The sequence below is a fragment of the Marmota marmota genome, unplaced genomic scaffold (assembly GCF_001458135.2).
Source record: "Marmota marmota marmota unplaced genomic scaffold, marMar, whole genome shotgun sequence".
NCBI classification, from domain to species: domain Eukaryota; kingdom Metazoa; phylum Chordata; class Mammalia; order Rodentia; family Sciuridae; genus Marmota; species Marmota marmota.
Genome location: NW_026000211.1, coordinates 10,431,111 through 10,442,393, shown reverse-complemented (window position 1 = coordinate 10,442,393; position 11,283 = coordinate 10,431,111). Strand labels below are relative to the sequence as shown.

Below are 11,283 nucleotides of genomic sequence, written 5' to 3'. Positions count from 1 at the left end.
TATATATATATATATATAATTGCATACTAAGATCTAGGCTATGAGTTCCACAATAAATATTTTGTGGTATTTTTCCCTTAAGAAGCTTAGAATGTACTCATTCAAGCCATTTAGGAGCAGGTTTGTTCAATTGCCTGATTGGGAAGGAAAGTTCAAATGTGTAATGAAAGTCAATGTGTGAACTTTAATTCTTTTATTCATTCAACAAACATCTAATGAACATTCTTCAAATGCCAGAAAGTGTTCTAGAATTTGGAAATCTACCAATGAACAAAGACAAATGCGATACCCCATGAACAGTGGTGTTTAAGTTGGAGGAGAAGGAATCTGAACAGTTAGTATGTTATGATGTTAGGCTGTAAGTGAATTGGAGAAAAATAAAAAAAGGTTGGGAAAACAGAGCGGTAGGGATGGGGTAGCAGTGAAGGGGAAATATCTCTCTGATATGACAGTGAGCAGAGACTGGAGAGAAGAGAAAGAGCTAGCCATGTGGGCATACAAAGAAAGAACATTCTAGGCATAAGTAGTAGCAAACTTGCAGGGTGAATTGCCTAATCAGCCTGCTGTTACTTTTCTCCCAACATATGTAATTGAGAGTGATCTATAATATAATGATTGCGTGTTCTCTGCTACTTAAACTTTTTCTCATTAGCTTATTCAAGTTCTCGGGTACTATTAAGTAGAATATGATTATTCCCATGATAGACAGATTATAAAAACAGCACTTGAAAATTATGAATTTGTCTGACATTAAATTTGTTCTTAATAGTTTTACTCAACAATGCCCAAATGTTAGCAAGGGGCTTTAATGTATTTTAATAAAGGCCTAAGTTTTCATAGAAATGGGAAAAAAAACAGGAAAGATTTTTAAAAATTAATTTAGAGAGGCTAGCATATTTTCATAGAAAAATGTGTCATGAGACCTTATCAAAGTCTAAACTAAAGCCGGTGATTGATGTTTAAATTACATAGGTCATTGCTGAACGGACCAAGAAAATGAAGGAAGTTGGAGAATGTAGAGGTGCTGTCCCCTCCAAAAATAAACGCAAGGCTTTTCTTGACTTGCTTTTAAGTGTGACTGATGACGAAGGGAACAAGCTAAGTCAGGAAGATATTCGAGAAGAAGTTGACACCTTCATGTTCGAGGTACTTTATATCCTCAGGTTATTTTCAGGTATCATTAACATTCCAGAACTCAGGGTATAGTTCAGTGCCTAAACCTGCACTAGGCCCTAGGTTCCATCCCTCGTAAGACAAAAACAAAAAACAAATAAATTCCAGTTATTTTTCAGAGTCTTTAGAATAATTTTTAAGAAAGGAATCAATGTTAAAATAATTCCATATAACCAAAAAGATTATATTATCATCAGAAATTACAGAATTGAAGAACCTGATTGAGTACCAGGCCAACTTCCTTGTTCAGAACAAGTTTTTAATGTCATGGTAGATACCACAGTAGAGACATTCTTTTCTTAAGAAAACCTAAGGTCTGCCAGACTTTCCCAAGAAGAAGAGCCACCAGAAATTTAGATCTCAGTTCTCTATATTACTTCATGCTTCCAAATCCACAAGTTCACTTCCTCAGTACCTCCTTTTAAAGTTCTAACAAACGAGCACTTAGCTACCACAATGGCTACTTAACCAAAGAGTAGAAAGAGTCCTTCCTTGGAGATCTGCACCAATTTGCAATGCTAAAGAGGTTTCTGGTCTTCATATATTTTTAAACAGTACTTTTTACAAAATAGTTTAAAATGTTATATTAAATTTACAAAGAGTAAAACTTTCTATATGTGCATTGCAATAAAGATAAGCAAAAAAAAATTTTTTAAATGGTAACACTCTCCAAAGGGAGGACAGTAGAATGCATCCAAGTTTTTGGTGACTCAATGCTAAGCATTGTACTGGCTGCTCTGCTACAGCCATCTGAATGCCAATGCTTGTGAATTCTTTTCATTTGGTGGGGGGCAGGGGATTGAACTCAGGGGCACTCAACCACTGAGCCACATCCCCAGCCCTATTTTGTATTTTATTTAGAGACAGGGTCTCACTGAGTTGCTTAGCACTTTGCCATTGCTGAGGCTGGCTTTGAACTTGTCATCCTCCTGCCTCAGCCTCCTGAGCCGCTGGGATTACAGGTGCATGCCAATGCACTTGGCTTGTGCATTCTTTTTAAAAATTTAATTTTATTTTTAATTGACAAATAATAATTTTGTATATTTATTGGGTACAATGTGGTGATGTTTGGATACATGTTTGCAATGTGGCATGATCAAACCAGGTTAAAGGATCCATTACCTCACTTCCTTATCGTTCCTTTGTGGTTAGAATAATTTAAATTCACTCTTTCAGCAATTTTGAAATATACAATCCATTGTTATTAACTGTGGTCACCAAGCTGCACAACAGATCACCAGAAGTTGTTCCTCTTGACTAGCTGAGACTTTATATCCTTTGACCAACATCTCTCCTTTCCCCTTTCACTTCCCAGACAGCCTTGAGCCACCACCCTTCTAGTCTTTATCTCCATGAGTTCAACTGGTTGAGGTCCCACATATTAATGAGATCATGCAATATTTGTCATTCTGTCCTGGCCTATTTAACTTAGCCTAATATTTTCTAGATTTATCCATATTGCCACAAATGGCAGAATTTTCTTCTTTTCTAAAAACTGAAGAATATTCTAGTTGATGGACACTTCAGTTGTACAGCCTATAGATTCAATGTGATTCCTGTAAACATGCCAGTGACATTTTCCAAATAAATAAAATACTGAGTTCTAAAATTCTCATGGAATCCCAAAATACCCTAAAATACTAAAGCGATCTTGAGCAAAAAGAACAAAGCTGGAAACATCATACTACCTGATTTCAAAATATATCACGACATCAATATAGCATGATACTGGCATAAAAACAGACATTAAGACCAATGGAACAGAATGGAGAACCCAGAAATAAATCCATGTATTTATAACCAACTGATTTTTGACCAAGTGCCTAGAATTCACAGTGGGGAGAGTTTCAATAAATGGTGATGGGAAAACTAGAGATCCACATTCAGAAGAGTTAAAATGGACCCTTATATCACCCTTTATATAAGAATTAACTCAAAATGATAAAGGATGTAAATGTAGTATGTGAAATTAAAATTACTAGAAGAAAAAGACAGTAGGAAAGCTAGTAATTTCTTTGGAGATGATTCCCTACAATAAGAAAAGCAAAAATAGACAAATAGGATGGTGTCGTGCAATCTTTTTGTAAAGTTCTACAACACAATAGAAGAAAGTGATGTTCAGGATCAGAGAATTGAGTTCTAGTTCTACCACTACACTGATTAGCAAGTGAAATGGTTTTAGTGCTTCCTGATCTCAATCACAATTTCTCTATGTGCTAAAGAGAGATGAACTGAATCAGTGGTTTTAAACTTCTTCTTTTTTTTTTTTTTTAAGAGTGCACTTTAGGGCTAGGGTTGTATCTCAGTGGTAGAGTGCTCGCCTAGCATGCATGAGGTACTAGGTTCAATCCTCAGAACCACATAAATGTAAAATAAAGATATTGTGTCCACCTAAAACTAAAAAATAAATATTTTTTAAAAAAGAGTGCACTTTATTGAAAAGAAATCTAAAGCAGAAGGTGGACATCTAAATTAACTGAAAAGGAAGACAGAGAGAAAGAAATTAAGTATGTGGACTCTGGGGCCATAGCCCAGTTTTTACTTGTATTAGTGTGGCCTTGTCACCTGGCCTAGCCCTTCTGTGCCTTGGCCTCATGGAAGAGTTATGATGATTAGATTTTTGAACGTGTTCCAAGGAGCCATGCTTGGCACATAGGAAGCATGAAGCAGATATTGGCTGTTATTATCTGATGTTGAAGTGGAGGCACCTTACATCTCCATCCTGCCCATGTGCACATGTGTGTGCGCGCACACACACACACACACACATCCATGCACACAGCCACTCATTCACACACACACACGTACACATATGAAAATAACCAGCCTAATGATCTCTTTCTTTTAGCTCAAACATTCTTCAAAATTCTTATTCTTTTTTTCTTTGCTTTGAGTCAGAGGCACACCATGTGGAATATTGTGACTCCCTCCATGAGGGGAATGCAGACAATAAACACCATGCCTTTTATGCCCCAGGTTCTAACCATTAGTTATTAAGGTGCCAGCCCCTCCCCTCTTTCACTAATGTGCTTCAATAAACTCTTGCCTCATCTTGCACTAGGAATCTCAGCAGACTTCTCCTACACATTCAGACCAGATTTTACTCACAAATCCCAGAAAAGCTATTAAAAAATATTTGGCAAGACTACTTCTCTATGTGACTCAGTAGCCAACTGAATGAAATGATCTCTGTGGTTCAGGGTAGGTTCTGTAAAGGAACTATAAGTTTAAGAAAATGCAATTAGGCATTAATATCAGAAACTTGTAGACTGTATATTTTAAGACTTGCAGAATAAGCCTCAAACAATTAAATGTGGGAGCTGTTTTATAAAACAAGTATTTGAGGTGTTTTTTTCCCCAGAGAAGGAAACAATACAATGAGCACTGTGTATTATAGGAAAAATGAAAAAGTAAGATCATATATGAAGGAAAATTTCTCTTTTTGTCCTAAAAGTTTTGCTCCTAGAGTTATATTACAGTTTCTGATTTTTTAGTACATTTTTTGATGAGCTTACTGATTTTGCACATAAAAATGTCCGAGTGAGATGAGGATCAGAGCCACATGCCTAAAACACTGAGTGGACAGAAATGAGGCTGTCTATGATGGTGACTTCTCCTGATCACAAGCCACTCCAGGCCATTTTGCACTTGTAGAGGAGGATAATGTGGCCTCTCCTTTGTCTTCAGGCATTCTGGGAGTGGGGATCAGTTCCTACTTCTACCTTCTACCAAGCTATCTGGTCCTGGAGAAATTATTTGACTTTTTTTTTTGGTCAGTTTTTAATCTCTAAAATCTGAATAGTAGTAATAAGTATTTCCTAAAGTTTTTGTGAAGATTAATTAGTTTCTGCAAAGTACTAATATTTTGCCTAAATCTCAGCTAGCATTAAATGAGGATATCTGTCACCTCCTTGAGGCAGAGAATTTTACCCAGAACCACACACATACCCACTGATACTATTGGCAGGTAAGGCCACCCTCACGATGGGGGAAGGTAAAGAAGTACAGATCTGGTAAGTTGGCTTAGTAAGGTCAAACTTCTTTTCCCCTTTAAAAGGACTAGCTTTCTCGAGTGGCTCCAACTGGTCCCCTTAATAGCACAGGACAGCCACTTCCCACAAAGTATGCAACACCTTGAGGCATAAATATGCCATCTCTAAGCTTAAATCTCTACTTTTAAGGAATGGTTTTATTTGTTTCTCGGTGAGGTGAGATATTGTACAGAAACAATTTATATTCCATAGTTGCACGACAGCTGTCAAATGTAGAGACAATTCAAAAGAGCTAGTATAGACACTCCTGATCTTCTCAACATAACTCTGCTTTCTTAGCCTTTTTTTATTTATTTACATTTATAGGGCCATGATACAACTGCAGCTGCAATAAACTTGTCCTTGTACCTATTGGGTTGTTATCCAGAAATCCAGAAAAAAGTGGACAATGAACTGGATGAAGTGTTTGGTATGTTTGGCCCCTTCACTAGTTCTATCGTGGGTCCTAAGTCCACTGAAGCAAATGTCATTCTTGCTCATTAAGGATGTGCCTACTCTAAGGACATTGGCATAAGCAGAAAGGCTCCTGTATAGGATCATTCCAGAATCTTCCTTCTTGGCAAGCTTCATCCATTCCCTTGTAGGCATTTGTCGACCTCCTAGCAGGTGACTGTACTGGGCTTAAGTCTGAGGATGCATAGATCGATGTGATTGCCCTCCAGGGTCTAACTGCTTAATATGTCAGACACATGTACACAAAGCTTTGAGCCGGGGCTGTGCCCTTGAGCAATGGGCAGAGGTGATGTTTGGAAGCACAGAGGAGCAGGTGAAGTTATTATAAAGGTAGAGGAAAGCTGTTTCCTAGGACTGTATCTGATCACAGATGAGAGAAGAGCTGGGTGAAGCTGAGAGGAGGTAAATTTCTGTTATACAGCAAGCAATCTGCAGATAGAGTCCCAGGATGATGCCAAGAGAGATGTTCCAGGTTCTCAGACTTCCTCTTTTCTCTTTTTTATCCTTACCATCTTGGCTTTTGTCACCTGATTGTTTTTCTAGGCACCATTACCGTCTTCAGAGCAAGAAGATAGGGGAGGTGGGGATGAAGGATGTATTTATTTCCTGCTGCTACTGTTTAAAAAAAAATCCACAAACTGGGAGGCACAACACAACAGAAATTTATTCTCTCACAGCTCTGGACACCAGAAGTTCAAAATTAGTATCACTGAGCTTATTATCACTGAGTTGGTAGAACTGAACTCCTTCTGGAAAAATCAATTTCTTGACTCTTAAACTTGTGGCATCTGCCAGCATTCCTTGACTTATGGGCTTATCACTTGAACTTCTTCCTCTGTCTTCACATAGCCCCTCCGTCTCTCTCTCTCTCTCTCTCTCTCTCTCTCTCTCTCTCTCTCTCTCTGTCTCTGTGTGTGTGTGTGTATCTTGTAAGGAAATTTGTGATGGCATTCAGGGCCCTCCTGGATAATCCAAGACAACCTTTGCATTTTAAGATCCTAGATTTAATCATATTTGCAAAGACCCATTTTTTCAAATAAGGTAACATTTATTGGTTTCAGTGATCAGGACCTACCTAAATATTTTGGGGAGCCATTATTGGTCTGCCATAAGGGGCTACCATCATTCTTATTCTTATTTAAATCATGTATCACATGGTTCTCCATAGCTAGAAGGTGAAAAGGAAAAAAAAAGTTGGATTAGCCAACCAACCACATGGTCTGACACATTTTTCTAGAGAACAGAATTGAGGAAGAGAAAATAAAGAGAGAAGGTTGGAAAAGAAAAGCATTCTAGAAAGGGAGGAACTAGATGAACAGTAGCACAGAAGTGGAAAAGATTATGGCTTAGAGGACAATAGCCAATAATGATGGACAACTAGAATTTCAGGATATTGGTATAATGTAGAATTGAGAGATGAGGTTGGGAAACAAGGTTTGTGTTCAGATTGTAGAAAGACTAGAATGTCATATCAAGGGATGGCTTCATCTTGTAGAATGGAGACAATCTAAACTTTTTAGCTGCGTTTCTGCAGTCATTTTTCCACACTGACTTAATTTTAGAGTGCCTCAGGAGAGAAAATATGATCTTCTGAAAGCTCACAATTATTTTGAAGGAGTTTCAGTGTTTATATCCTCCACAATTTCTAGCTCGTTGCTAGTTTTGCAAATGCTTTTTAATCTCATATAACAATTGTTGTCACTAGAATGTTCTGCTGTTTGTCATGTGTTCTGCATATTATGCCTTCCTTCTAAAATATTGTAATATTTTTGAGCAAATAATCTTTGGTTACTGTGCTGCAAGTACCAACTCCGTTTGTCATATTTTTAAGAAAGGCAACATTACATAACATAGAATGAATAATTTTAAAATGTAAAATTTAGTGGCATTTAATATATTCACAATGCTTTGTGACTGTCACCTCTAATTCTAAAGTATTTTAGCACCCCAAAACGAAACCCTATACCATTAATCATTCCCTCCTCGTTCCCCTGACCCTCAGCCCCTGACAACCACTAATTCACTGTGACTCTGTAAATGGAACTATGCAGTAAGTGACCTTTAGTGTCTGGTTTCTTTGACTTAGCATGTCATCTGATTGTATTTTGATTATGTATAATATTAGAAATTCTACTTCAGGGTATTTAACCTTTGGTGTTTGAGTCATGTGTTCTACGATGCTCTCACCTCTGCCCCAAGTCCAGACAGTTCTTTCATTGGCGTTTTATACACTTACTTCAATCAGGGAAGTCTGATCATCCTGCTACCTTGGAAGACCTGAAGAAACTTAAGTATCTGGAATGTGTTATTAAGGAGACTCTTCGCCTTTTCCCCTCTGTCCCTTTGTTTGCCCGGAAACTTAATGAAGATTGTGAAGTGGGTAAGTGTTCTAGAAGTGAACCGGTAGGGAGAGCGTGTTTCATATCTAATGTCTGTCTTGCTCCAGTCTCATGATGGGTTGCTTACTTCTTGACAGCTGGTTACAAGATTTCAAAAGGCACCGAGGCGGTCATCATTCCCTATGCATTGCACAGAGACCCCAAATACTTCCCAGATCCCGAGGAATTCCAGCCAGAACGGTTCTTTCCTGAGAACACACAAGGACGCCATCCATACTCCTATGTCCCCTTCTCTGCTGGACCCAGAAACTGTATAGGTTTGTAGCCTTACAATTGGGTGTGACTTTTCAGGCCCACATGATAAGCAGGTTTCTCACCAGGATTACTTTGAATTGTGATGAGCCATTACCCAGATGCAAAAAAAAAAAAAAAACCTGGTTTATTTTTTCCTCCATTTTACATTATAGCTTTAAAGTATTCCAAAAGCATATTTGCAAAGCATATAACAAATATGCTCTCATAAAGTATATTTGTTTTCTAGGGATGCCATAACAAATTAGCACAGGTTGGCTTAAGCAACAGGTACATGTTTTCCCACAGTTCTGGAGGCTAAGGTGTCAGTGAGGTTGGTTTCTTCCCAGGCCTGCCTCTGGCTTGTAGATGGTGGCTTTCTCCCTATGTCTCCATGGGTTTTTGTTTATTGTGGGCCAATGTTCTCATCCTTCTGAAGTCAGATTGTATAACAGCCAACTCTAATGACCACATTTTAACTTTAAATTAACCTGATTAAGGTTCACACTTAACATTAATGATCTCTTTACAAGAACCTATTTCCAAATACGGTCACAGTCTGACGTACTGGGATTAGGACTTCTAAAGGAGAGCACAATTCAGCACATAACATAAAGCATAAACGTCTCACCCCAGGTAGGGTCTTAAAATGTTATAGATGTGGGATTAAAGGTAAATATAATTTATTGCAGTAGACAAACTACATGAGTGGTTATGTGTAACCTTGTTTTTGTGTTTGTTGCTTTTAAGAATTTTATTTTGCAAAACCAAACAAAAGATACTTGTTATGTGACTAGTTTAAGTACTTCAGAAATGAGTATCTATCACCAGGTATTATGAACACTCTTGGCTTTAGTATCTCTAAAGCATTTTATCATTTATATAAATGCAGACATTAGTAAAATGAGGCCAGATTTAAATGAGTGACTCTGAAGCATATTTGGTGACTCCATAGTAAACTAAAGGACCAATAAAAATCAGTTCAGAGTAGTAATTCTTAAGCTTGAATGAGTTCAGGATTCATCTGGGATGTAGCCATCCCTAGATTTTCTTAAAGAATTAGTTCCAGGACTTCCTACAGATACCAAAAACCACAGGTGTGCAAGTGCCTTGTGCAAAATGGTGTAGTATTTTCCTATAATTGACACACATCCTCCTGTATACTTTAGAACATGTCTAGGTTACTTGAATACCTAATACAATCTAAATGCTGTATAAGCAGTTGAGATACTGTATGCTTTAGGGAATAGTTACAGGAAAAGCAGTACACTTCCAGTGAAGATGAAATTATTTTCCAAATATTTTCAATTCACCATTGGGTGCATCTCTGGACATAGAACATGTGGTCCTCTGTACTGCTAAAATTCAGATTCTCTGGGCTGCCACTGATAACACTGGATGAGAGTAGAAAGGGGTACTTGAAAATCTTCATTTTTTAACAAGCATCTCAAGTGATTCTGATTCTTTTAGGACCTATATGAAAATATTAAGTTGCTTATTTCTCTAACAGGGCTTCTTATTTCTCACATTAGAGTTGTATATCATTAAAATGATGGTATTTATATTAATTTAAAGGTCAAAAGTTTGCTGTGATGGAAGAAAAGACCATTCTTTCCTGTATCCTGAGGAAGTTTTGGGTAGAATCCACCCAGAAAAGAGAAGAACTTGGCTTGTCAGGAGAATTGATACTCCGGCCAAATAATGGCATCTGGATCAAGTTGAAGAGGAGAGACACAGATGCATCCTAACTATGTTCTTGGGCCGTAGCCTTATCATGAAAAAGATGTTTGTGTATAAGAAACTTGGCGTTTACAACTTAAGTGCACTTTTAGCCTTCCTTTTTTTTTTTAGATCCTAATTACCTTTATATATCATGAATTATTAGAATAGAGTCCTCTTGGTAATCTAGTGCCTTATAGGGTTAGTTAATGGCTTTCAGATAAACTGGGAGTTTATAGTTTACCTGCTGTTCTCTCTTATGTAAAGGAATAGAGTCAACAAGAAGGTAAATTTCTGCCCAAAGTCATGCTAGTTGGGATAGGGCTAGAAACAGATAGAGGTCTACACTCTCAATCTTCCCTCTTCATTCTAAGACACCATCTATTGCAATATGCTATTGCTCTGTGGACCTTAGGTTTGTGCCTAGATGTGTTTTAAGAACTCAGGACTCTGCCTCTGGTTTAACTGCTGTTTTTTTTTTTTAATTCCTTCACTCTTGAGGGAACAAAGAAGCCATTCATCTTTAGTAAACAACCCAATAATATCTCAATTAGAGATTAGGCCTTTAGTGAATTCATTTCTGCACAACATACTTGTCAATCTGATAATCTGATGCACATTCCTTGAAATGTTTTGATACACAGTACTTCTAATACTCACTCAGTGATTTTTTTCCAAAACTTTCAATAAATAATTGTAACAAAATTGGTTTATTGGTTTGTTTCAATTTTCAAAAGACACCAATAGATAGAAGCAAGGAATGGATATCAAATGAAGAAGTTACAAAACCACAGCCATTTTCAAAACACTGTTGCCTGGGGCATTTACAGGTAGAGTCTGTAACAGTGCCCACATAAGTATCCTAAAGAGGATAGAACCCAGCCAGTCCCTAACTTGATGAGAAAAGCCAAGGAAGTAGATGAGAAATTTGGAAACATTTCCTATACAATGCTTAATATTATTTTCTAGGAAATTCATATATGTAGAATACTCTTTCCCAGATGATTTTTGTGCAATAAAACTTTCTTTGTGGAAATTGGTATTGCCTCTCAAGTGATGCACTTACATTTAACCTAGCTTTTATATTTTTATTGAACCTACACTAGGCATTAAGTTAAATTTAAAGCAAAACATGACTTGATATTTCCTTTTGGTATAATATCTCTATTTAGCCTAAAATACTTTGTTTTTCATATTTTAATTTATTTGACACATGTCAGAGTTGGAACTGAGAAATTACATCATTTCTATAGTAT

General features: G+C 37.2%; 1 protein-coding gene across 4 annotated transcripts in view; it reads left to right on the top strand.

The window, feature by feature from the left end:
- The window catches only part of LOC107142651 (cytochrome P450 4V2), a 20,876-nt gene extending 9,813 nt beyond the window's left edge, over positions 1-11,063 (top strand). For all 4 annotated transcript variants that reach the window (XM_015486096.2, XM_015486095.2, XM_015486098.2 and 1 more), the window contains 5 exons: positions 973-1,146; positions 5,532-5,634; positions 7,924-8,058; positions 8,155-8,334; positions 9,884-11,063. In XM_015486096.2, coding sequence (XP_015341582.1) covers positions 973-1,146; positions 5,532-5,634; positions 7,924-8,058; positions 8,155-8,334; positions 9,884-10,056 — 765 coding nt within the window. In that variant the 3' untranslated portion in view covers positions 10,057-11,063. The remainder of the gene's footprint in view (positions 1-972; positions 1,147-5,531; positions 5,635-7,923; positions 8,059-8,154; positions 8,335-9,883) is intronic.
- Positions 11,064-11,283: the final 220 nt, after the last annotated feature.